This window comes from Phocoena phocoena, chromosome 20, assembly GCF_963924675.1.
Source record: "Phocoena phocoena chromosome 20, mPhoPho1.1, whole genome shotgun sequence".
Classification (NCBI taxonomy): Eukaryota; Metazoa; Chordata; class Mammalia; order Artiodactyla; family Phocoenidae; genus Phocoena; species Phocoena phocoena.
In genome coordinates, this window is record NC_089238.1 from 6,398,796 (window position 1) to 6,425,172 (window position 26,377).

At 54.6% G+C, this 26,377-nt stretch overlaps 1 protein-coding gene across 1 annotated transcript; it reads right to left on the reverse strand.

Annotated features, from left to right (window-relative positions):
- Nucleotides 1-1,597: 1,597 nt before the first annotated feature.
- MYBPC2 (myosin binding protein C2) lies at nucleotides 1,598-25,342 on the reverse strand. The gene is made up of 28 exons (XM_065898260.1): nucleotides 25,324-25,342; nucleotides 24,124-24,213; nucleotides 23,523-23,609; nucleotides 23,225-23,373; nucleotides 22,793-22,910; nucleotides 21,926-21,974; nucleotides 21,679-21,738; nucleotides 19,351-19,544; nucleotides 18,971-19,103; nucleotides 16,682-16,806; nucleotides 16,486-16,591; nucleotides 14,811-14,983; nucleotides 13,198-13,363; nucleotides 12,021-12,127; nucleotides 11,753-11,782; nucleotides 11,417-11,556; nucleotides 10,150-10,309; nucleotides 9,956-10,060; nucleotides 9,326-9,514; nucleotides 8,738-8,872; nucleotides 7,100-7,267; nucleotides 6,856-6,944; nucleotides 6,560-6,755; nucleotides 6,161-6,300; nucleotides 4,716-4,875; nucleotides 4,215-4,351; nucleotides 2,538-2,724; nucleotides 1,598-2,058 (listed from the first exon to the last, which is right to left on the reverse strand). The coding sequence occupies exons 1-28, from the start codon at nucleotides 25,340-25,342 to the stop codon at nucleotides 1,598-1,600; spliced, it is 3,873 nt and encodes a 1,290-aa protein (XP_065754332.1).
- Nucleotides 25,343-26,377: the final 1,035 nt, after the last annotated feature.

Genomic DNA, 26,377 nt, shown 5'->3' on the forward strand with positions numbered 1-26,377 from the left:
ACAGGAGGCTCTCAAAAGCAGGGCAAGGTCTGCAGGACCTTGGCGCACCAGCAAAAGTGGTGATGGTTTCCTAACTGGGCATCCCCCCACCCCAGCCTCGCTCCCCTTGACCTAGCATGGTGGGATCTGGGGAGGGAGTGCCCAGGCCCTGAAGGAGTGGGGTCAGCCAGACAAGATGCCAGTTCCGTGTAAGGCCTGGGGAGGGGAAATGCCCCAGTCCTTGAAGGTGGGGACACTGGAACGTATGGGGCCTCTTCCTCTTGAGACACCCTTCTCCCCAGGCCTTCCCAGGAAGTACAGAGTGCCCACTCACCCACCCCCAAACGCCAGGTGCCTCCGCAGTCAAGGCCTCCGAGACAGAGTCTTGTACCCAGCTTCAAGCCATGGAAGCCAGACTGGACCCACAGACCTCTGAACTCTGGGGACTCTGATTCCTCCCACATTATTTTGAGGTCACTAAAAGACCAGAGATCAAAGTGTACCCTACCTCGGGGCCGGACAGATGAATTATTAAAGTTAATAAAGATCGGCCACTTAAGAACCAACAACCCGGTCACGAGCAGTTTCCCCCCCATCGTCACCGATTCAACATGGCAGAAATAGCTCTTCCAGTATGACTGCCCCAGCACGGTCTTCTGTTCATGGTGTCTGGCTCCTCGGGCCACTACTGAGGCCCAGCGCTCACCACTCCATCATGGCTACCTCACTGGAGTAGCCCTCCCCAGTCTGGCCTTTGGTTCTTCTTTGCCCACTGCATCTGGCCCCTGCAGCCAGCCCACCTCCTCCCCACTCACAGTAGCTTGTCTAACAGGGCTGCCTCCACAGGGTGTCAGGTCCACCCGTGATTTTGTAGTTGCCATGGCAACGCGGTAGCCTCGCTAAAGTAGCTGTTCCAAGATGGCGGCCTCAATGTGGTCTGTTTCATCAGGGCTGCCTCATCGTGGTTGCCATTCCAACCTGGCTGTCCCCATCACCCAGCCCCAGGTGACTAAGCCCTACAGGAGGAGGAAGGCGGAGCTACAGACTCAAGAAGGACAGACATATAGGAGTCCAAGACAAGACTATGATCTTCTCATTGATAACTCGGGAAAGGGAAACGTGTTGGGGGAGGTCTGGGTTAGGACCCAGCAGCCAGTTATCTTGGCAGGTGGGAGAGAGCGCTTCACTGCGGCACTGTGGGGAGAAAACAGAAAAGGGTGGTAAAAATGCTTGTCCCACCACCACCCGCCCCTGCCCCCGGGCCTGTGCCCACTGGATTTGCCTGACCAGCACGGGGAGCAGGTTTTCCCTTCATCACCTAGCTCGGCACCTGGTCAACCCAACTCCATACAGCCCTGATTCCTATAGTTTTGAACCCCAAACTGGGACATTCTGATTACAGAGCAGCTGCTGGAGACCAGCCGTCACTGGAATCCTGAAGTAGGGATATTTCTGAACGGATTCAATAGTTGATAAGGGGGACGGCAGAACCCTAGGAATTATCAACAGGTCGGCCTGGCAGATCAGCGCCTCAGAATGACAGGCCGGAGGTGCTTGGAGTCATCCCTCTGGACGCTTTGCTAAGGGTCTGCAGCCCCTTCTGTCTCCTGGGCTGTCGTCAGAGCCAGGGAGGGACTCTGGAAGCCCCTATGAACGTCAGTCGCCTCTGAGGGACTTGGTTAGCAGCCTCCCCGCGAGTCTTGGCTGGTGGATGCTTGCTGGACTGAAGCCCAAGGCGGAAGATGCAAGGAAGAGCATTCTGGGTCGAGGGAAAAGCATGTGCAAAGCCCCAGGAGCAGGAGACGGCACAACCAGTTTGTCCAACCGTCAACTGCTCGGTGTGGCTGGAAAAGGGGGGCGCTTGAGGCTGGAAAGGGGCTGGAGGTGGCAGAGGCAGGACCATGACCCCAGGATGAAGGGTTCCGGGGCTGCTGGAGAGCCCTGTGAGCAGGTCAACTGTGGATATGGGCCAGGCACCCTCTAGGGCCCGGAGGCGGAACCGGAGAGAGAGACTGGAGGGCCTGAGGCCCGAGAGGAGGCTGGGGCAGAATTCAGGAAGGAGGACAGCTGAGGCTGGGGCTGTGGGGCAGAGAGGTGGGGACAGGAGGGGGACAGGGACAGGCTTTGGAGGGGGCTCATTTTTCGGGGCTCCCACAGCCCCCCCATCCTGTGCCACTACCCATGTTTCTTTCAGTGCTGTGCCACACACCTCCCCAGGCACACTGGAAGCCTTAGCGATCATTTGCTAAATTCTTCTCGCCCTCATTCACCTCTTATTTGTCCCTCAGCTCCTTTGGAAAACCTCAGACTCCTGCCCAGGCCGGGTCAGGTGCTCTCCCTCCCCCACCCCTACAACACCCTGAACTGCCATCCCTCCCCGCCGTGTCACCCTGAAACACCCTGCTGGGGTCTGAATCGGCTTCCCAGTCATACTCGCAGAGGGCCCGGGTCTGCCTAGGCTCTGGTCTCAGCCCTGCTCAGCACCGGCCTCCCGTTAGCTTGGTAAAGGGAGTGGACGAGGGTCGGCAGGGGTGCGCTGGGGGCCGCCCCACACTCACTTCGGACTTCCAGCTTGCACTCGGCCAGGGCCTCCCCCAGCTCGTTGACGGCCAGACACGAGTAAGTCCCCGAGTCGAAGGAGGACGGGCGGCGGATGTTCAGCGTCAGGACCCCCATGTAGTTGTTCATCAGGAACCTGGGATCTCCGCTGATTTCCATCTTGTTCTTCATCCAGACCACCTTGGGCTGTTGAGGAGAGTGGAGAGGAAGCCATGTGACAGAGGGTACCCTGGGAGATAGCAAAGTGGGCCTTGGGAGGCAGATTTGGGTTCCCCTTCTGGCTGTGCCACCTCCTAATTTTGACTGGCTGACCTTGGACGAGTCACTTCTCCTCTCTGACCCTCAGTCTCCTCTTCAGTAAGAGGAAGAGCCCACCCCTTGTGGTGGCCCATAGGGCCCTGCATGATTTGGCCCCATTACTCCTCTGCCCTCACTTCCCACCCCTTCCTTCCATCTGCTCCGCCCACACGGGCTGCCTCACTGTCCCTCAAACAGACCAGACAGGCTCCCACCTCAGGACCTTGGCACTGGCTCTTGCCTCTTCCAATACTGCTCTCCCCTCCTCTTTTCACCTAACCAGTGCCTGCCTATCTTTCAGGTCTCAGTTCCCCTGTCACTTCCCGGGTCCTAGACTGGAACAGGAATGCCCCACTTTACACTCTCACACTGCCTGCATTTCCCTAGCACACTCGCCACCCTTTATAATCTTATAGTCATTTGTGTGACTTCGAATGCATGGCCGTCTCCCCCAACATACGGGAACTGCTTGTTCAAATCACCAGCACATAGAAAGCCTCTGAAAACGTGTGTTGAATGAATGAATGAATGAATGATGTAAATAAATGAAGCAAATGAATGAGCTGAATAAATGAATGGATGGAGTTAGTGAATGAAGCAGTAGACAGCGGGGATGGCGGAGGTGAAGGAAAGAACCCACGGGATGCCTACAGCAGCTGACGCTAAAAATTGGCAAAATGTGTCAAAAGGGCCAGGCAGTCAATATTTTAGGCTTTTTGGGGCTCTGTGGCCTCTGGGTCATGGACCACACACAAACCATTAACGTGAAAGCAAGATAACAAAACAGAAAAAGAAAAAAAACGTTTAAAAAATTATTTATCCCCTTGGGGTCCAGTGGTTTGGACTCGGCGCTTATCACTGCCAGGGCCCGGGTTCAATCCCTGGTCGGGGAACTAAGATCCCACAAGCCACGTGGCACAGCCAAAAAAAAAAATATCTTAGAGAAACCGGTGGAGGCGGATTTGGCCCGAGGGCCGTAGTTTGCCGGCCGCTGGTCTAGGTGGGTCCTTGGAGTTCAAGGTTGCAAGTGTCCACATTCCCAGACAGTAGTCTGGAAACCAGACAGGGCAGGAAGACGCCAAGGAGCCCTGCAGGTTTAGACCCCCTCCGCCCCAAAGGTTCTGTTTTTGAGGGAAGTCAGTGTAGTGAGCTGAGACTTGGGCTCTGGTTAGAGCAGAGAGACAGGAAATGGGTTAAAAGTGAGCAAATCCCACGAGCAGAGAGAGAACTCAGGGGGGAAGAGCCCGTGTGGCGGGCAGGCAATGGGGCTTCACCTTGATGATGAATTCCCCACAGGGTTACACATCACACACACTACGCGGCCGCGTGCGCGCGCACACACACACACACACACACACACACACACACACACACGGCACCTTCGGGTAGCCTCTGATGGCGCAGTTGAGAGCTGCAGCGTAACCAGCCACGACCACCCGGTCAGGTAGAGGCGTCAGGAACTTGGGAGGCGTTCGGAAGTCATGCTCCTTGTACTCAGGCATTTTGAAGGTGACACCTGGGGGAGGGGTGATACACCTGTAAGGGGACTGGTCTTCACTGTCCCCGGACCACTTCTCCTCCAGCACCAGGTGCCATCAACTCTGAGTGCAGGGAGGGAGACTATATCTAAAATAGATAACCAACAAGGACCTACTGTAGAGCACAGGGAACTCTACTCAATATTCTGTAATAACCTATACGGGAAAAGAATCTGAAAAAGAACGGATATATGTATATGTATAACTGAATCACTTTGCTGTACACCTGAAACTAATACAACACTGTAAATCAACTACACTCCAATTAAAAAAAAAAACAAAAACAGAGAGAGAGAGGGGGAACTGGGACTGGCCCCCTCGGAACGGTGGCAGTAGCCATACCTGTCTTGAGGATGCAGGCCGTGTTCTTGGAGACGCCAGGCGAGTCGCTGAGCCCACAGATGTTCTCGCTGTAAACTCGGAAATAGTATTCGTTGCCCATGATGAGGTCTGATACGGTGCAGGAGGTTTGCCGGTTGCGTTCGTAGACGTTGAACCACTCCTACGGCATGGGGGACGGGGAGGGGCCGGGAGAGTCAGGGACACGGACCCAAGCGGGCGCCTCGCTCATAAAACCCACCGTTCCCCAGCAGCTCTGTTCACAATGGCCGGAAGGTGGGAACAACCCAGGTGCCCATCAGTGGATGAATGGACAAGCAAAACATGCCCCATTCAAACCAGGGACTGGTAGGGGACTTCCCTGGCGGTCCAGTGGTTAGGACCCCATGCTTCCCCTGCAGGGGGCACAGGTTCGATCCCTGGTAGGGGAACTAAGATCCTGCAAGCCGCACTGCACAGCCAAAAACAAAAATCAAACAAAATAACACGGCCTAGGGGCTTCCCTGGTGGCGCAGTGGTTGAGAGTCCGCCTGCCGATGCAGGGGACACGGGTTCGTGCCCCGGTCCGGGAAGATCCCACATGCCGCGCAGCGGCTGGGCCCGTGAGCCATGGCCGCTGAGCCTGCGCGTGCGGAGCCTGTGCTCCGCCACAGGAGAGGCCGCAACAGTGAGAGGCCCGCGTACCGCCAAAAAACAAACAAACAAAAAACAGGCCTAGTACTCAGCCACGAGAAGGACTGAAGCATGGATACCTGCTACAATGGGGATGAACCTGGAAAACACGGTGCTGAGTGAAACGAGCCAGACACAAAAGGGCCACAGAGTGTGTGACTGTGTCCATAAGAAATGTCCAGGAGGGGCCGATCCACGGGGACAGGAAGCAGATGGGGGGTTGCCAGGGACTGGGTGGGAGGGAAAGGGCAGTGGCTGCTTCACGGACAAGGGGTTTCCTTTTGAGGTGATGAAGATGTCTTGGAACTAAATAGACGGGGTGGTTGCACAACACTGGGAAGGGGTGAAATGCCACTTGAAAACGGTTAATGCTACATTTGGCTAGAGGAATTTTACCTCAGTAAAAAAGAAAGCAAAAAAAAAAACAAACAAAAAAACAAAAACAAAAAGAAAGCAAAAGAAAACCTATTGAAGAGTTCCCTGGTGGCCTAGGGATTAGGATTCCAGGCTTTCGCTACTGGGACCGGGTTCAATCCCTGGTCGGGGAAATGAGATCCCTCAAGCCGCCCGGCACCACCAAAAAAAAGAAAAAGAAAATCTGTTATGCACCAAATCTCAGCCAAAAGGCTTTCCTCCCTGTCCCGGCCCATTCTCCCAAATTTCCCGGTGCCTCAGTTTCCCCAGCTGGGAAATGGGAACAACACACCTGCTCTGACAATCTGGCCAGCTTTTCTCCCCCCAAGTCCACTCCACCCCGGGCCCCTCTAGTCTCTCACCATGGTTTTCTTGTCGGCTTTCTGGACAAAATACCCGGTGATCTCACTGTTGCCGTCATCCTTGGGGGGCTTCCACTCCACCAGCGCGTTGGTGCCCCACACCTCCTTCACCATCACGTTCTCCGGTGGCCCTGCCTTTTCTGGAAGATGGGGCGCGTGTTATAAGTCACCCCAAGCCTCCCTAAAGGCCCAGTGCCTCACCTCCTCTCCCCTGTCCACCCCCACACCCTCTGATCTCTCTTAGGCTTTTTCCCACTCCCATTTCCTCCCCTTCTGCCCCACGGCCACCTCACACCCTCCCCGGTTCCAGTCTCTCCACTTTCCCCTGTCCTGGGTCCTCCTCATCCCCTCCCATCTCCTCCCCTCCCCCCTCATCGCCGCCGCCTGCGGGCCGCGCACCCACGACCCGGATGTGGATGGTGGCCGTGTCCTTCATGTTCTCGATCTGCACGCTGAGCTCGTACTCCCCGGAGTCTGAGCGGGCAGCCTCGCGCACGAAGAACACTGTGTCGAAGTCGCTGGTGTGCACGAGCACGTGGGAGGTGTCTATGGGCGCCCCGCCCTTGGTCCACGTCACCTGCGGCCTCGGCTTTCCCTGGGCGGCAAGGCGGGGAGGGCGGCGAGGTTAGCCCGGGTCTCACCCGCCGAAGCTGACCCCTCACCCCTGCCCCACCCCCGACCCCAGCTCGACGCACCTGGAAGGGAATGACGAGGTTAATATGCTCCCCCACTTTGCGGATGTAAGTCTGGCGGAGGTGGCGGGGCAGCTGGATCTTGGGTTGCTCTGAGTGCACAAACCCAGGGAGGGGCTCAGCGCCGGGCAGAGGGACTCGACGGAGGGACAGACAGACCAGGGGCGATGAGGTTGTCGGGGGAGGCCCTAATGATGACACCAACTTGATCTTTAGGAGAGCAGAGTCGGGGGTCAGGAGCCCTCACCCACAATCTCCTGGATGGTGACCGGCTGGGCCAGGGTGGCCGGCTGGCTGCGCCCCGCGATGTTGACCCCAACGACGCGGAAGGTGACTCTGGCTCCTGTGGGGAGGTTCTTGACAGTGAAGCCACAGCGCTCCACCAGTTCCGTGTTAGCAGGGATCCACTCGTCAGCTAGGAGAGAGGAGCGAGGCTGGGGATCTTCCTTCAAGACCTCCCTAGGTGCCCCTCCGTTTGTGTCCTTTCAGCGCCTAGGGCCCCACCACAGTGAATATGTGGAGCTGACATTTCTGGAGCATTTCTTATGACCAGGTTGGAGCTAATTAATGGTAGCGCATTAACTCCTGCCTCCATTCTGTTATCCCCATTTTAGAGATGAGGAAACTGAGGCTCAGAGAGGGTAAGGGGTTGGGGGTGGTAGTTACAGACAGCTCCTCGGATTTCCTGCTTGAAAATGGGTGCTTTTCCATCGTGGTTTTATTGCCATGGGTTGGTGAACCAGAGTGAGTCAGACCAACAGTCAACAGAGTGAACTCTAACAAAAGTATAATAGGTTCTGAAAGACAGATTGGGGAGGGGTGGGCAAGGGTAGGAACTGGGTAAAGAGTGCTGGGAAGAGAAAAGGAAGAAATTGACCAGAGACCACCCTTCCACCATTTACATGCATCCCCAAATCCTGTCATCAATGTATCCCGTCAAAATGGACACTGCTTTCGCCATTTTTAGACGAGGAAACAGAGGCTTAGAGGTTTGCCCAAGGTCACACAGTTACAAGGTGACAGGATTGGAACCCACATCTGTCTGACTTAAAGCCTGGGATACAGTGTCAGAATGACCTTGTCTGTCTCCCCAGTGAGAGGACCATGTCGGAGATATCCCCAGAGCCGAGGCACTGGGCCTGGCATGGAGTCAGTGCCCAATACATGTTTGTTCCGTGGAGGACTGAGAGTGGGATGTGTGGAAATATGGATAGGAGGATGGACAGATAGATGGAGAAACAATGCATAATTAGACGGTTGGATGGTCATATAGGCAAACGGATGGATGGAAAGAAGAGAGGGAGGGAAGAAACAGTGGTGAAGCGATAGATACATGGATGAAAACAATGTTACTGGATGGATGGATAGTTAAAATGATCCAAAAAATTTCCAGATGGATAGAGAGGTGGTTGGATGGATGACTGGGTGGGCAACTGGAGAAAAAGAAGGAAAGAAGGGAGGGAGGGAGGGAGAAATAAGAGGTGAAAAAGAAGGAAGGAAGGAGGGAAGGATACATGGATGGAAGGATGGATGGATGGATGGATGAAAGATTGGTTGGATGGGTAGATGAATGGATAACTAGATAGAACACAGGAGGAGCAACATAGGTAGAAGATAAATACTTGGATGGATGGATAAAAAGGTGTCACTATGTGGAGGATGGGTGTAGGGGAGGGAGAGAGGGAGGGAGAGAGGACAAGCCGGTCACTGGGGGCCTGGCTTGACCCATCCCATCCCAGGGATTCAGGCAGGCACAGACAGAAGGGCAGTTCGCTATGGCAGAGATCTGTTCCTGCACGGCCCTATTTGCAGGCCTCTGGACCAGACACCCACCGGGACTCTATGTGTGCCACCGCCCCCCACCAGGCCAGACGGGGTAACTCACAGCCTTCCACGCAGTACTCCACCAGGTACCCATCGATGCCACCTGCCCCAATCCTATCTGGGGGCCGCCACTTGAGGGTGGTGGTGGTGTCTGTCACATCCTCCACTGTCAGGTGCTGGGGTTCACTTGTGGGTGCTGTAAGAATCCAGGGAAAGGGGAGGTGGGGGTAAATGAGGGCTCAGGGGTCAGAGCTGGAGTCACTGGTCAGGAAAGGGATCAATATGGTGGGCCAAAGGTCAGGGAGCAAGGATGTGGCATCACGGGTCATTAAAACAAGATCTCAAGGAATCGTGAGGTCTCCAAGGGCAGGGGCAGGTGTCTGTGTGGTAGGTCAGAGGTCAATGCCATATTCGGGGGACAGCATGGAGTCTAGGATCATAGAGGTCGGTGGCTGTTGTACTGGGTCAGGAAGAGGTCAGGAGGATGCGTGGGGCTGGGGGGTCAATGTCTTGAGTTGTTGGATGAGAGGGGACAGACGTCAGCGGAGTCAAGGGAGTAAAGGCCAGGGTGTAGGGTTAGAGATCAGTGACGGGCAGGCCATGGGTCAGAGGTGGGCGGGGGCTCGGTGAGGGTGCAGAGAGACATCACCAATAGGCATGAAGGGCTTGGTGTTGACGCTGGGCTGGGAGACCCCAATGGCGTTGACAGCAAAGACCCGCATCTCGTAGAGGATGCCCTCGATCATGTTGGTGGACTCATAGGTGGTCTCCGTGAAGACCTCGAAGTTCAGCTTCATCCAGTGCTGAGAGCCCTTCTTCTTCCGCTCCAGGAGGTACCCTGGAGGCCCCCGCAAGCAGAGAGAAGTGGGAAGTCATGGGGAGGCCTGGGGTCCCAGCTCAGCTGGGGCAGTCAAAGGCACATCAAAAGGTCACATGACTCTGAGAGGTCTGAGGCCGTGAATCTTGAGTTGATCTCAGGGTCACAGAGCAGTCAGAGGTTACCCGTCATGGGGTCAGGGATCAAGAAGGGCCACAGGTCATGAATCAGGGCGTAAGGAGTCACAGAAAATCCTAGGCTGTTAGCCAAAGTGAGGATTCCCAGGTTGCTGGGGAGTAAAGAATGATAGGGAAGGCAAAAGGGATTGTGAGATATTGAAGATGGAAAACCGAGTTTCCGAGGGTGGTCACTGAGGATGCTATAGGGACTCTTGGAGGTCAAGGAGAAGTCAGGGGACGGGGAGGTCAGAGGTCATGGGCACTGTGGCACACGGGCACTCACCGGTGACCATCTGTCCCCCGTCATACTTGGGTGGCTCCCAGACTAGGGTGGCCCAGTCTTCTCCAACCGATGTGACACGCACAGCCTCCGGGGGATCTGGGACATCTGGGGAAGGGGAGGCAGGATGGTCAGAGGACACCTCATGGCCTCGGGGAACCCCCCCTGGCTCAGCCCCCTTGCTCCCCTCTGCTCACCCACAACCCGCAAGAAGATGGAGGCCACGTCCTCGCCGACGGGGTTGGTGACCTTGATGGTGTAGCGGCCCTCATCAGCTCGCTCCGTGCTCTCAATCACGAAGCTGCTGGTGTCTGTCTGCTTCTCGATGTGGACCCTGCCCTCGGTGCCTGAGAACACCTGAACACAGCCCACCAGATGGCCTTTTTCTACCTCTCTCAAAACCCAGACCGGCCTCCACCCCTCCCCTGCCCAACAGTCTCCAATGGCTCCCCATGACCACACAATACACAGGATGTGGACCCAGCACAAGTGGACCTGCTGGGTCTGCCCCCAGCCTCATCACCCCCCTGCCACTGCCCTCCTTGCCTTCCAAACACCACCCTTCATTAAAAACACCAGCCTGTCTCATCCCCAAGATTTTGCAAAGCTGATCCCTAGGGCATGCAATGCCCTGACCCACTTCTCTATCTGCTATACCGTTACCCATCCTTTAGAACCCACCCAGAAGTCGCCTCTTCTGGAAAGCACTCCTGGATGCCCTCAGCTGAAAGTGACAGCCCACTTTGACTGCTATGACAGAATCCTCATAGCTTCTGGTACCTCCCTTTCTCTCAGCCCTGATCACCCTGAACTGTGACTGTCTGGGCATGTGTCTGCCTCTCTCCAAAAGTGAAGGCTCCAGGAAGGCAGGGGCTGCATCTGATTCATGGTTGTATCCTCAATGCCTATGCAAGAGCCTGACATACAGGAAACATCAGGGGGTGTTTGCTGAGTGAAAGAATGAATGAAGATTGAGTCAAGTCTATCCGTTTTACAGAAGAGGAAACTGAAGCCCAGAGGAGAGAAGAAAAATTGAACTGTTTCAGGGCCTGGAACATACAAGATGAAAATATTTGTTGGATGGATGGATGGATAAGTGGGTTGACTCATGGATAAATGGACAAATGGATTAATTACTGGACGCATTCATTAATCAATCAATGAACTGATGAATGGAAAGATGGTTAGATGGATGAACTAATGGATGGCTGGACTGATTGGTTGATTGATTAATGGGTTAATGGATGGATGGATGAATGGTTGGAGCACTCATCTTGTGCTAGGCCAGAACCATGTGGTGAGCAAACATAATCTCCAATCTTCAAAACAACCCTCTGAAGAAGGAATCAAATTCCTCATTTTACAGACAATGAAACTGAAGCTCAGAGAGGGAGACCAGCTTGCCTAAAGTCACCCAGCAGAGCTGAGGGGGAGAAGTCAGGGCACAGGGGAAGCTCCACGTACCTCATCCTCCTTCATCCAGGTGGCGACAGGAGGGGGCTCCCCTGTGATGGACACGTCCAGCCTCAGCTTGTTTCCAGCCACGACCACAATTGTATTTTCTGAGGTCTTCCCCGAGAAGTCCAGGTGGATCTTTGGTGGCTCTGGTGGCAGAGGAGAGATTCTGGGCAACTTGGGAGTGGGCAGCTGGGCCCTCCCAATCCCCTCCAGAGGATCTCCTGAGAAGCTGGCTTCCAACAGCCACAGAGAACTAGCGGTCCAGGTCCCCTGCCCCTCTGCCCTCAGACCCAGGAGTCCAGGCCCCCAGCCTAAGGACCACAAGCAGCCTCTGGTCCCTACCTTGCTTGGGGACGTACTCCACCGTGATTTCTGGAGGACAAAGAAGACTGATGGTTAGGTCTATGGGGCCCCTTATCTCCCCCTCACACCCCATCACCCTGGGACCTGAGGGGTTGGGAGGTGGATCCAGGCCCATGGCTGTCCCTCCTCCCACAAGCACCTGCTGTCACCCCCAGCGTACAGTTAGGGAAACTTAATCCTGAAGGGGGTTGGGGTCTGGGAGGGTGGATGCTATGGCACCCAGGGAGAGACAAGGAGGTATCCTCACCCAGGAAGTTGAGTGTGGCCGAGAGGGACAGGGCATAGCCGTCGGGCACAAATGTGTAGTCTCCCTCATCCTCAGGGCGAACATCATCAATCGTCAATCTGTGGAACCTAAGGGGAGTGGGGGGGTGCAGGGCAAAGGTCAGGCCAGGTCGCCCTGGGGACCACCGCGGAGAAACACGTGCCACAATGCGATCCCCGTGCTCAATGCAATGCTAGTGCCTGGACCCAAATCTCGCTCTGCCCCTTACTAGCTGTGTGACCTTGGGCAAGTCACTTAACCTCTCTGTGCCTCCGTTGCTTCATCTATAAAATAGAGGTAATGTTCACAATCTACAAGGGGTTGTTGTAAGGCATTTAGAAGACTCCCTGGCACCTGGTAAGTGCCCTGTAAAGCATTAAGATTAGTTCTCAGCATTATTGACACCATCAGCAGGCAGGGGCCTTACACAGAACCCAGAAAAAGTCTACGTCTGCCAAGAGCTATTATCAGGAAATCCACAGGGGCACGATGTTCTGCTGGCATCACAGTGGTTCTCGGCATTCTGCAGATTACCAGGTGTTTATCTCAGGTGTCCACGTGCTACGCTTTGAATTCCAGCCCCGTTTCCCTAGCTAGATGGCCTCCCCGCCAAAACTGACTGTTTGCAAATATAGTCACAAGTTTCCTGTCCTGTAGCCGTGACCCTTGCAAGGAGACCTTGCCACCTGTGACCTCCTTTGCCCCATAGGATATAGTGGAAGTGACACTGGGACAGCGCCCAGCCCAGCCCTCAGAGGCCCTCTTCGCTTCTGCTCTCTCTCGGGACACCTGTGTTGGCCACGTGAATATGCCAGGACCAGCCTCCTGGGGAATGAGACGTCCCACGAACCAGAGTGGAGGCAGCCCAGTTGACCCAGATGAGGGCCTGAGGGAGCCCAGGAAGATGGCCGTCCGAGATCAGCCAGCCTCCCACCAACCCTGAGACTCACAATGAAATAAACCCTTGTGTTTTATTGTTGTCGTTTGTTTTTTCGCAGTCCTGCATGGTTTGTGGGACCTTAGTTCCCCGACCGGGGATTGAACCCAGGCCATGGCAGTGAGACCAGAGTCCTAACCACTGGACCGCCAGGGAATTCCCTAAACCCTTGTTCTTTTAAACCACAAAGTCTGCAGACCACGTCCACAGTCCACTCCGCACCTCCCGACGTGGGACATGGTGATCCTCTTGCTGGGCCGCACCTCGACTCCATTTTTGTACCACTTGCCCGTGACCTTCTCATCGGACACCTCACACTTGAACATGGCCTGTTCTGAGGCCTTCACCGTCACATCTGCGATGTCCTGCAGGACCTCCAGCTGTTTCTCTGGATGGGGAGGGAAGGAGATGGGGCCATCAAACTGTGGGCAGTCCACAAAGATTCGCGAACACCCATTATGGGCCAAGCAGTGTCCCAGGTTCTTGGGATTCTGGCCGTGAAACAATCTGTGGGCCTCGTGAGCTCACGTTCTAGTGGGGAGACAGACAGTGAATGGGAAACACATAAACCAATAACTAGAGGGAGCGATGAGGCCTGAGGGATGGCAGGGAGGCCGCAGAAGGCTCCCAGGTAGAGGGCACAGCATGTGCAAAGGTCCTGCAGAGGAAAGCAGGCTTGTTGGTTTGGGAAACAGCCAGCAGGCTGGTGCGGAGGGAGCAAAGCAGACGTGGGAGACGGCACAGGCAGGACACATCCCGTGGGCCATGGAGAGCACTTTGCATTGACTCCGAGTGAGGTGGAAACTGCTGGAGGGTGTTGGGAACATGGCTGCGATCTGACTTACATTTTCTTTTTAATTTTTTAAATAAAACAATGCACTTGTATGGCTTAAAAATAAAATGACAAGAGGATGTAGATATAGAGCGGGAAATCTCTCACCCACCCACTTCCAATCGTACCGGTCTCGATCCCTTCTCCAAAGACACCATAGCCAGTTCATAGCCAGAAAAGCAAAGATGTACACACAGTTCATTCCCTTCTTTCTTTCTCTTTCTTCCTTCCTTTCTTTCTTTCCTTCTTTCCTTCCTTCCTCCCTCCCTCCTTCCCTTGCTTCCTCTCTTTCCCCTCCATACAAATAGTGGCATATTTGCTTCTTCACCTAATAATACATCTTGGAAACCCTTCCAAATCACTAACTAAAAATTATCCTTTTTTATGGCTACAGAGGGAACTACCATCATTTATCTAGCCTATCAATGACTCGGGCTTTTTTTTTTTTTTTTTTTACTTTTTATATTGAAAATATTACAGACTCACAGGAGTTTGTGAAAATAGCACATAGAAAAAAAAGGGGGGGGGAATAGCACATAGAGTCCCATGTACCCTTCACCCAGTTCCCCCCAATGGTGACATCTCTCATAACAGTAGTCCACTATCCAAACCAGGAAACCGACATGGGTCCAGTCCTGTGAACTAGACCACAGAATGTGTTCAGTTTTCACCACCCGACATTTTACAAGGATCACTCTGGCTGGAGTCGGGGTTGAGGCACAAGTGTAGAAACAGAGAGCAGTGAAGAGGCTATTGCCACAGTCCAGGGTATGAGGGGGGGGATGGAGACCTGGGCCAGGTGAGGGCAATGGAGGTGGAGGGAAGTGGTGAGATTCAGTATCCTTTGAAGGTGAAGCCACCGGGATTTGCTGGTGAATCAAATGTAGGGTATGAGGCAAAGAAGGAGTCAGGGACAGCTCCAAGATTTGGGGCTTGGGCGACTTCGAGTGGCGTGTTGAAGCATGCACGGTGCAGCTCCCTGCCCCACCGGGAGGCCCCCTACCTTCCACGATGAGCTCCGCCTCACACTGGCCGCCATTGGTCATGACCTGGTAGTGACCGCCGTCCGCCAAGGTCACTTCCGAGTAGATGAGGATGTGACGCTTCCCATCCTTCTTGAAGCGGTACATGGACTTGAAGGAATCCTCCCGCGTCAGTTCCACGCCGTCTTTCATCCTGGGTGGAGGGGACAGGAAGGGGGGAAGTGAGGGGCCCGCTTAGGCTGGAGTCTGATGTCAGAGGTGAGTGAGGGGCCAGACAGACAGTCCTGAGCAGGAATCAGGAGTCAGAAGGGAGATCACGAAAAGGAGGAGAGACAAAGGTTGACAGAGGTGTCTAGAATGGATGGATCACAGGTGGGGGTTGGGGAGAAAAAGAGGAAGAAGAGGTGGCAGGCCACAGGTCTCAGTTGGAGGTCAGGAGACACAAAAAAAGGGTCATGGGGAGAGGTCAGAACATGGAGGAAGTTCGGGGTCACAGAGAGATGTCAAATATTGTGGCCTCAGTAAATGGTGCTTCCCTGCTTGGGCCAGTCCTCCCACTTCACTTCTACCTCCTCATCATTCGAACCTCATCTCAATCATCACCTCCTCCAGGAAGCTTTCCCTGACCTCCTGAGTCCTTTTCTCCTATTAAAAAGAGGTTATAGCATCAGTTATTGATCCTCTGCGACATCAGTATTTGTCAAAATAGAACTTTGATATTTATTTGTGTGATGACTTTATTAATGCCTGTTTCTGTCTCCAACACACACACACACACACACACTCCACCCCAGCAGTTTGCCAGATCATAAACTCCACAAGGGCAGGTGCCATGTTAATATATATTCTCTCCATTTTCTCTCCAATACATGGAAGAGTGTCACCACACAACAGGTGCTCAATAAATACTTGTTGGATGGGGGAATAGATGTAAGAATGGACGAATGGATGGGTAGACGGGTGAGTGGGTGGACGGGTGGGTGGATGGATGGATGAATCAATGGGATGGATGGGGAGATGATGGATGGATGGATTGGGGGCTGGGGAGATGGATGGATGGGTACATGAATGAATAGTCAAAGCATGGATAATTGGTTGAATGGGTGAATAAATAACTTAAAGAATCAGAAATAGCAGGGATCAGGAAAAAGATCTGGAAGAGGATGGGATGGGGAGAGGTCAGAAGTTTCAGAAAGAGGTCATGGGTGAGGATCAGGCTTTATCGAGAAAGGCTGAGGTCTCCTGGAAACTACCGGTTAAAGGTCTGAAATCTTCAAGAGAGGTCCTGGGGCTTCCCTGGTGGCTCAGTGGTTAAGAATCCGCCTGCCAATGCAGGTGACATGGGCTCGAGCCCTGGTCCTGGAAGATCCCACATGCCGCGGAGCAACTAAGCCCGTGCACTACAACTACTGAGCCTGTGCCCCACAACTACTGAAGCCCGCGGGCCTAGAGCCCGTGTTCCGTGACAAGAGAAGCCAGGGCAGTGAGAAGCCCGCGCACTGCAAGGAAGAGTAGCCCCTGCTCGCCTCAACTAAAGAAAGCCCGCGCGCAGCAACGAAGACCCAATGCAGCCAAAAATAAATAAATAAAATTAAATTTAAAAAAAAGAGAGAGAGAGAGAGGTCCTAAAGATCAAGACTGAGACAAAGACACTGTGGGCATTTGTATGGAGATCAGGGGTCAAGAGTCACTTACCACATGACTTGGGCACCCTCTTCTGACACCTCCACTGTCATTTCTACCCGGTCACCCACAAACACCTGCTGGTCCTCGAGGGGTATGACAATCAAGACTGGGGGTTCTGTGGGGCGCAGGGCGACAGGAGGTCAGTAGTCTCAGGATCCCCTCCAGAGCCCCACTCCCCAAGCTCACGCCCAAATCCCGGCCTCACCTCTGACGAAGACCTCAGTGAAACACTTCTCATCTTTGACGACGACCTCATAAGCAGCATCGTCCGCCAGTGTACACTTGTTGATGGTGAGAATTCGCTTCTTACCAACATTCTCAAACACGTACCTGACACAGAAGTCTCAGCTCAAGCCAGGGCATGGAGGAGATTCTACATCCACCCATCTATCCTCAGGACAAGCCACTCCCTCTCAGAGCCAAATTGTGTGGGAGGAGACCAATGGTCCAATTTCTAGTATTTACGTAACCACAGCAGAAATACTAACCGTCCACCCATATCCGTCTTCTTCCATTTAGCAGGGACACACAGCGACCCACCTAGACAACTACATTTCCCAGCCTCCTTTGTGGCTGGGCGGGCCGCACCACTGAGCTTGGACCGACGGAATGTGAATGGATGTGATGGCATAACTGCAAGGTCATCTGTAATTTTGCGGTGCTTGTTCTAGACTTCTCTCCTTCCAGCTTCCTGTCTGATAGACGCAGATGTGCCCATGACCCGCTTCAATCATGCCGATGAGGACAACACCACAAGAAATGGTGTAGCCAAAAAATATGGAACCTGCGTCTAGCTCAATCCGCCAGAAGTATCTTTCTCTCTAAATTAATATGTTCTGGGGACTCTGTTACGGCAACCTAACCTGTATCTTTTTTTTGTCTCGTTTTGTTTTTTTGCGGTACGCGGGCCTCTCACTGCTGTGGCCCCTCCCGTTGCGGAGCACAGGCTCCGGACGCGCAGGCTCAGCGGCCACGGCTCACGGGCCCAGCCGCTCCGCGACATGTGGGATCTTCCCGGACCGGGGCACAAACCCGTGTCCCCTAGCATCGGCAGGCGGACTCTCAACCACTGTGCCACCAGGGAAGCCTAACCTGTAACTTAATTAACATAATTTTTATCTTATCCAAAATGCTTGTGATGAGAAATTTGGAAAACACAGCCAAGGGGAAAATAATAAAAATAGAACGCATCCATAATTGTATCATCAAGAGATCACAGCTACAAATATTTTGGCCTCTCTCTTTCCAATCTTTTTATAGCTAATCTACATGTAGATTAACATTTTGTGAAGCGGAGATGAGCACTGTGCTTCCGCACGTGACACTAATCTGTTTTATTCTTTTTTTACATCTTTATTGGAGTATAATTGCTTTACCATGGGGTGTTAGTTTCTGCTTCATAACAACGTAACAATAATCTTGAACAGCTTCCCGCGTTAGTATAAATTTTCGAATATCTTTTTTAGTGACCGCACAGCACCTGAACATGGAATTGTATGTTTTGGTTATTTGACGTTTTGCTACAGCAGCAAATGTTCCAGTGAACATCCTTGCAGCTATACATAACCATGACCATGCTCTTATGATAAATACCTAGGCTTGCACGATCTAAAGGTTTTGCGGGGACTTCCCTGGTGGTCCAGCGGGTAAGACTCCGCTCTCCCAATGCAGGGGGCCTGGGTTCGATCCCTGGTCGGGGAACTAGATCCCGCATGCCGCAACTAAGACCTGGCACAGCCAAAATAAAGAAATATTTTAAAAACAGATAAAGGCTTTGGAATACACTGCCCTTTTGGAGATTTGCCAATTTACATTCCCACCAATAACATGTGGACCTATTTCTCTATGTCTTCTCCAGCACTAGGTTTTATCATTTTTGGGGGGGGGGCTGCACCCCGGCATGAGGCATAGAGGGATCTCAGTTCCACAACCAGGGATCGAACCCGCACCCCCTGCAGTGGATGCACTGTGTCTTGACCACTGGACTGCCAGGGGAGTCCAGATTTTATCATTTTGTAAAGTTTTTGCCCATTTGGAGAGCAGAAAGACCGTTGGTGGGGTTTTTGTTTGTTTGTTTGTTAATATTTTATTTTATTTATTTATTTGGCTGCTCCAGGTCTTAGCTGTGGCATGCGGGATCTTAATTCCCTGACCGGGGATCGAACCCGGGCCTCACTACATTGGAAGTGCAGAGTCTTAACCACTGGGCCACCAGGGAAGTCCCAAGACCGTTGTTTTGACTTGTGTTATTATTATTGGTGATGGTGGTTTTGTTTGCAAGGTTGAATATGTACTTAGTGAATTAGCTACTTGGGTTTCTTCTAACTGAATTCCTGTTCTTCATCGCCTTTGTCTGTTTTTCTACCGAGGTATTTGCACTTTTCATATGGATGAGGGAGTGCCCTTTCTGGGTTAAGAGTGGCCAGCCTTATTTCTGGATTGTCTCTCTGGGACTTGGATACCCACCAACCCGGGGACTGCCCCTCTCACATACTTGCTACTTGGTTTGATTTCTTGGCCGTTCTTGAACCACTTGAGGGGAAGGTCTGGGTTGCTAATCTCTACCACCAACTTGATCTTGTTGCCTCTGTCCACTTGGTAGGCTGGATCCAGCTTCTTCGTGAAGGCTGGAGATGGAGGGATGCAAGAGGGATGGAGCTGAGAGGTTCTCACTGTCCTGAGCTGTCAAGTCTCCCTCCCCAGACCACCAAGGTCAGAGAGCCTCCTGTGAACTTGGAGGCCCCTGAGAACTGGCATCTCTATTACTCCTCAGATTAGGACCTCCAGAAGATAAGTCCAGGGTCCAAACATCAGATACCTACGGTGCTGGAGTCCCTATGGGCAGGGCCCGTCTCCCCTCAGACCAGCACTGACCTGCACTCTTCTTGACCTCGACCTTGGCCTTCTTGAGTCGCTTCAGCATGCCCCGGAGGTCAGTGATGCCATACTGGAAGGCAATCCTCTCATACTCGCTCTTCTTTGCCCCTTTCAGGAGCTCCCAAATCTCAGGCGGGATGCCTAGATCATCGTCATCTTTCTTCTTTTTCTTCTCCTCCTCAACCACCTGCCTGAAGGTGGAGAGAACAGGCCGGGGCCACCAGGGAGTGAGGAGGTGAGGGTCTCCCTCTGCCTTCTCCACTCACTTGCTGTGTCACTTTCTCTCTCTGGGTCTGTTATTCCTTATCCTGTCCCCCCTGAACCATTGTCCCAGCCTCCTCCCTGGCCTCCTGACCTCATCTCATCTCTTCACATCCAGTCGGTTCCCCATTTGGCCCCAGAGGGCTATTTCTGACCCCCACATCAGATGCCACCCCTTCCCTGCTCAAAACTCCTCCATAGCTCCCCATTGCCCTCAGGAAGAAACCCCAGCCACTCAGCCTCGAAATCACAACCTCGCCCTCTGTCCCATCACACTCCCACAACTATCCAAACCACCCTACTTGCCTTTTCCTGAGCACTCTGGGCTCGCTCCTGCATCCCAGCCTTTGCACAACGTCTTTCCCTGCCTGGATGACCCATCTCCACCTGCTCTTCAATCCTACAAATGCTAGTACCGAAGTTCCCTCCTCCATGAGGCACCACCTGTCCTGCCAGCATCTCAGCTGCCCTCACTCTGAGCTCTCACAAGGCCCTCGTGGGACCTTCTCTCTGACCACACTAAACAGTCGTGGTCTGTGTCTGTGTCTGCTGGATCAGACCCATCTTCCCAAGGCAATGAGCGACTCAGTGTCAGGGAACCAGTCAAACTTCTCCCTGTCCCCTGATCAGGGCCTGGTAGACGGGAGGCCTCAGAAGATGTTTGATGAGTGAGAGAGAGTGAACCTCTGGAAAGAAGGAAGGAAGGGGAGGGAACAAAAGAAGGATAGATGAGTGGGTGAATTTGGGGGACATATGAATATCTGGATTGATGTACAGAGCATTAGGTGGGGAACTGGTAAATGCGTGGAGGGGTCCATGGATGGCTAAGTTGATGGATGAATGGGTCAATGGATGGGTAGGTTGGTAGGGGATGGTTGGCATTAAGACAGGTGGATGGGTTGATGGAGGATGGCTGGGTAAGTGGGTGGATTGATGAGTTGGTGGCAGATGGCCGGGTGAGCAGTTGGGTGAATATGTTGATGGAAGATGCCTGGGAAGATGGTTGGCTGGGTAAAGACAAACAGATGAATCTATTAGTAGATGGAGTTTCTGGGGATTTGGTTATGGAGGTAGTTGAGTGAGTAGAAGGATGGATCCGTGGACCAGCAGATAATGAATAACTGAGTGATTGGACAAGCATCCTGTAGAATAATATGAAATTGCCAATATTCAATCATTTTTTACCTACAGAATAGCAACTTCATATAGATGAGTCTAACAGAGAGCTATCTGGGAGGACGGGTGTGCCGTTGAAGAGGTGAACAGTTGACAGAGGAAAGCCTGGCTAGATGGGTAGGTGGATGAGTAGATGGGTGGGATGTTGGACTCAGTTGAAAGAGAGATACAGGTGCAGATGGGAAGGTGGATGCATGGTAGACAGATGGCTGGTGGAAACGTGGATAGATGGGTGCCTCGATAGATGGGGAAGTGGATGATGCAGTAGGTGGGTGAAGGATGAATGAATGGGTGGCTGAGTGTAATGGCTGATGCATGGATGGACAAGTGGGAAGAGGCGGGTAGATGAATGGATATGTGGGCAGATGGATGGGCGGTGGGCAGGTAGGTGGATGCGTAGATTCGTAGATGGATAAATAGGTAGCTGGTTGCCTGAATAGACGAGTGGGCAGACTGATGAGTGGGTGGGTTGGTTGGTAGATGGATAAATAGCTGGCTGGATGGATGGATGAGTGGACAGCCTGGTGGGTGGGTGAATGGACAAGTGGATGGATGGATGGTTGGTTGGGTGACCAGGTGGATGAGTAGGTGAACTGGAGCCTGAGTGGACAGGAAAGTGGATGTGAGGACGATGGGTTAAAGGGTGGGTAGGTAGGAGAATTGATGGGCAGATTGTTGGTTGGGTGGGGCTGTGGGTAGGGGTGTGGGTGAATGGGTGGTTGGGTGAATGGACAGGTGGCTGGGTGGGCAAGGAATGGGTAGATGGAGGGGAGGCAGAGTCCCGGGATGGCAGTGGGGAAGCAACGGGGGGCAGGGGGGCCTCACCCACCACCCTTCTCCTCCTTGAGGCCCCATCTCCCCTTTCTGTGCCAGGCGGGGTGGACTCACCTCTTCTGCAACAGGCTGCTGAAATCCAGCTCACCTTTGTCTTCCGGCATCTTTTCACCCCTGTGGCCATTGAGAGGGAGTGTGAACCCCATGGAGGTCCCGACCCTCAGACTCACCCTGGGTCCCCACTCCTTGCCCTCCCTGATCCTCCCCTTCTCCCACAGCTGCCCCTCCCAAGGGACACCCTCCCACGGTCCTTGGCACCAGGACATACTCCTGCCCCTCCCCAGGGTCCAGGGTCACTTACGAACGCTTGAAGCTTTCTAGACTCTGCCCAGCGGAGTCCTGATGGGGCGCTGGGGAGAGGCAATGGGGGAAGGGAAGGTGAGCTTGGAGGCAAGGCCTGATCTAAGACCAAGAGTGCCCACCCCGGGCCTGCACCACCTCCCCCAGACCCCTTTTCCTCCATCTCTTGGGCCAGCACACCCTCTCACTTGGGCCTGGACACCCTCTGCTTGTAGACGCATTTCCCTGGCTGCCATGCACCACCCTCTCTCAGCGGCCTGTATCCCCCTCATACCTGGGCCGGCTGGCCCTTCTCCCCGGGGCTGGGCAGCCTCATTCCCTGTGCCCTCCATGTTTAAGTCCCCACACAACCTGGGCTGCAGATACCCCAAAACCTGTACACTCTCAGAGTTCCATACACATGCTCCCAAATCTGTGTAGCCTCCCATCAATCCTGTATACCCTCACCCTAAACCTGTCCACCCTTAGACTCCCCTGAAATAAACAGTAGACAATAAAATGGAAATTATACTTTAAAAAAACAAAAATCAAAAAAAAACCTGGGACACCCTCACTTCCCGAGCCCTTACTGCCACTTTCTCAAGCTTGTACACTGTGACCCTGGAATCTACATAACTCACCACCTAAGTTCCACGTGAACACCCCCAAACCTGGAACCTTTTCACCCCCAAATCTACACCTCCTCACCCTCTAAGCCGGTAGATTGTCTACCCTATTTTGAACAACCTGACCCCTGCCTCTGTGCTCCATCTTCCGAAGACCTGTGCCCGCCTTGTCCCCACATCAGTATACTCTCCCCACACCTGGCTGACAGATCCATCCCCCCAACCAGACCCAAGACCTCTGACCCCCACCCCCGCCAGCGTACCCTCCACATCAATTTTGAAGGTACAGCTGTCACAGATGTCCTTGGCTTTGACCTCGAGGCGGTAATCCCCGCGGTCACCCAGTACCACCTTCCTGATGTGCAGCTCCAAGGTGTATACCTGGGGGCCAGGCCAGGGGTATGGGTGCACATGTCCGACCCCCAGTGCCACCCCACCTCCCCCAGAGCCCACCTCACAACTCTGAGGGCCCCCAGGAAGGGCCAGCTGTCTCTTCCCATGCCTGGACAATCTTGGCCTCTGGGGGCCTGCGTCCCTGACCCTGAGAGCTCTCTGGGCACGCACACGCCGTGCCCAGGTGCACCCTGCCCCGGCCCAAACATTCTTCCCTCCTGCCCGGCACAACCCCTACCAAGCAGCTCCACACGATCTCCAGCCCTGGCCCACAAGCCCTCGAGTCCCCACAGGGTCCTCACATTGCTGGCAGAGTCGTGGGACTCCTTGAAGGAGAATCGGGCCCCACTCTTGCTGTCCAGCTCCAGCCACTTCCCCTTGAACCACTTGATGGCTGGTTTGTCCGGCAGCTCTTTCCCGTTCAACTTGGCCAAGATCACGGCATCCTTTCCTGGGTGGGGGTGGAGGGGTGGGAGGGAATGGCCAGGCAGGAGTCATAAGACTCTACGGAGAAGCCTGGGAAGCTGGGAGACCCCAGCCCCGCCTCCCTCAGACCCAGGAGCCCAGCCCCCACCCGATCCTCCCCGAGGCACCCCTCACCAGTCTCCACCGACACGAAGTCTGGCTTCTTCAGGAAAATGCCCGTGGGCTCCTCAGCGGTGGGAGACTGGTCCTCAGGTGGGGCTTCTGCTCAGGAGACAGGATAGGGGGTCTGAAGCCGGCCAGGGAGGGGACGGCAGGCCACTTTGGGGGCGGGGTTGAGAGTGAATGAGGGACCCTCTGCTCAGCAAAGACCTTGGGGCACAGTGGCTTCTCCTGACCTGGGAGAGATCACGCTTCATCCAGGTAGCTGCGTGACCAGGTTCCCCGCCCCTTTGGGCCTCAGTTTCCCCATCTGTGAACCGGATGGTCTTAAATGGGGCTTTGGGGTAGGAGAGGATAGACTGGGGCATTCAGAGCTGGGCAGGACTCGGTGATGAATGAGCCAGTTGCTGTGGGCTTGAAGGCCAGGCTGAGGGGCTAGGCTCTGTCCTGGAGGCACTGCAGAGCCAGGGAAGGCTGTGAGCAGGGGAGGGCGGTCAGCACTGGAGCTGTGGGGAGGGTGGGCTAAAGGAGAGAGAGCGGGAAGGTACAGAGGGGCCAGCGGAAGCTGGGGGATAAGGTGCCAGCTTCTGCCCGGCCCTCTGGAACACCATCTCACCTTTGGGGGGCTCTGCACGAGCCTCTTGAGGCAGGGCTTCCTTGGGAGCCGGTTTGGTGGCACCTTTGTCTGCGGGGGCATCTTTGGCCGCTGTGAGGCAGGAGATATTCACAGTTGAGCACATGCTCAGCGTTCCCCTCTTCCAGAACCCAGGAGTGCAGGTCCCTGGGCCCCTCCTCCTTCGGAATCTGGAGTCCAGCAGTCCAGGTGTAAATTTATCTCTAATCCCAGAGTCTGTGAGATCCGGTTCCTCCTTGCCCCAGGCAGGCCATGCCCCAACCACCCAGGCCACCAGGGTCTGACCTTTTAGGTCTTGGAGGTATAATTAGCTCTTCCCCTGGGCTGGAAACTGGATACGCATGCTGACCACAGCATCTTTCACCCGTCCTGCCTGCTGGCACCTGGCCCGCTGGGGCCCCAGCTGCGGCGAGGGGCTGGACCACCATCCCTCAGCCTGGTTGGTTTGGTGCCAGCGGACTGGACACCCCGGGAGGAGGGGTCCTCCCTGGGGGCTTGTGTCTCCTCTGTTCACTGCCTCATAGAGAGAAAGCCCCAACCCCATATAAAGAAATGCCTCCAGTCCCATTCAAAGAAGGGCCCCAAAACTGCACATAAAGAAAGGCTCTCCAGCCTCTATATGGAGAATGTCCCCTAATTCCTACACGGGGAAGCCCCAATTCCCATTGAAATGAGGTCCCCTCAACCTTGTACAGAGAAGTCTCTCCTCACCACACAGAGAGGAACCTCTAATACCTAGGCACATGAGGACCTCATTCCCCTGCAGCGAAAGACCCCAATCCTCACTCAGAGAAGTGACCCTGGTCCCTTCCCAGAAGACCCCATCCCCAAATGTAGAGGACCCCAAACGCCCTGCAAAGACTCCGCAGTCTACAACCACAGGACTCCCATCCTCAACGAGAAAAAGGGACACAAATTCATAATCACAGAGTCTCCATCTGCACCCAGAGATAAACCCCCAACTCCCTACAGAGAAAGGAACCCCTACCACCCCACAGGGAAGGGGAAACCCCCTCCCACCTAACACAAGTATGGGACCCTCCTATCCCACACAAGGAAGGGAGCTCCTCCCCACACAGAGAAGGCACCCCATTCTCCCAATCCTATGGAGGGAGAAGCCCCCAGTCCCCATTCAGAAAACAGAATCGCGTCTCCATATAGGGAGGGAGTCCCCAAATCCACCTGGTTTTTCCTCAGGCATGTCGGCGGACCCGCTCCCTCTCCTCTGACCGCAGCTGTGTCCCGATGGGCCTTAAGGAGGACAGGTGGAGCCCTTTAAGGAGTCCAGAGACTCCCAGGAGGCCCTGGGAGGCATCAGACGCGCCTCCCCACCCTCCCCTGCAGCCCCACATTCCGCCTGTGTGTTCGAAAGGGCGAGAAATAACAGCTGGACAAGGAGAGATGGCTGAATGCCAGGTCCCCAGGGAGGAGGGGCTGGGGTTCCGACACCTGGGTCCGAGGGAGGACGTGCCGGAGGCGGGTGACTCCCGGGTCTGAGGAAAGGGGGCCTGAGGGCCTGGACTCCTGGGTCCAGGTGCAGAAGGGACCTGGAGTCCAGATTTTTGGGTCCCAGAGAAAGAAGGATGAGGGCCTGGACTCTTGGGTCCTAGGCGGAGGGACCGTAAAGGACTGGGGTCTGAAGTGGGTGAGGGCTCTGAGCCAGAACTCCGGCATGGGGGTTGAGGATGGTGGGGAAGACAGGGTCTAGAAAGCCATTCTTAGTATCTGCAAGTCAGGAGTTTTCGGGAAACCGGAGCCGGGAGGGAGGGTCCGGTTTCCCAGGGTAGGCAGGATGGCCGCGGGGGAGGCGGGGGGGAGGTCTCTGTGCCCGCAGGGAGGGCACTGAGTGTCGGGGACTCCGGAGTCCCACCCCCGGGCGTGGGCATACATGATGGCTTGGGGCCCCGGCCACCTGGGACCCCGGATTGGCCGCGGCCCCTCGTGGGACCGCGCCCTGCGGGCTCCCCGCGATGGTTCCCGGAGCGGGCGCGGCGGGCACCGGAGGCGGGGGAGGAGGCGGGTGCCCCAGCGGGGGCGGGTGGGGAGACCGGGAAGGCCCTGGAGGGCTGCCCAGACATTGGCGCCCTTCCCGGCAGGGGTGCCTGTGGCTTCCGAATGGGGGTAGTGGTGGCCGGACGCGGGGGTGGGGGGAGGTGAAGGAGATGAGGGGATTGCGGGAGGGTCTCCAGGACACCAGGTGTTTCGGAGAGGAGGGCGAGGTGGGTGTGGCTTGGAG

Bases quoted from the DNA above. Each gene is read 5' to 3' on its own strand.
- MYBPC2 (XM_065898260.1), bottom strand. The intron at 13,364-14,810 runs GTAGGGGGCCTC...CTCCCCATCCAG, and splicing joins GGCGGAGCTCATCGTGGAAG to AGAAACAGCTGGAGGTCCTG. The intron at 6,945-7,099 runs GTGAGGGCTCCT...TTGTGCACTCAG, and splicing joins CACCATCCAGGAGATTGTGG to AGCAACCCAAGATCCAGCTG.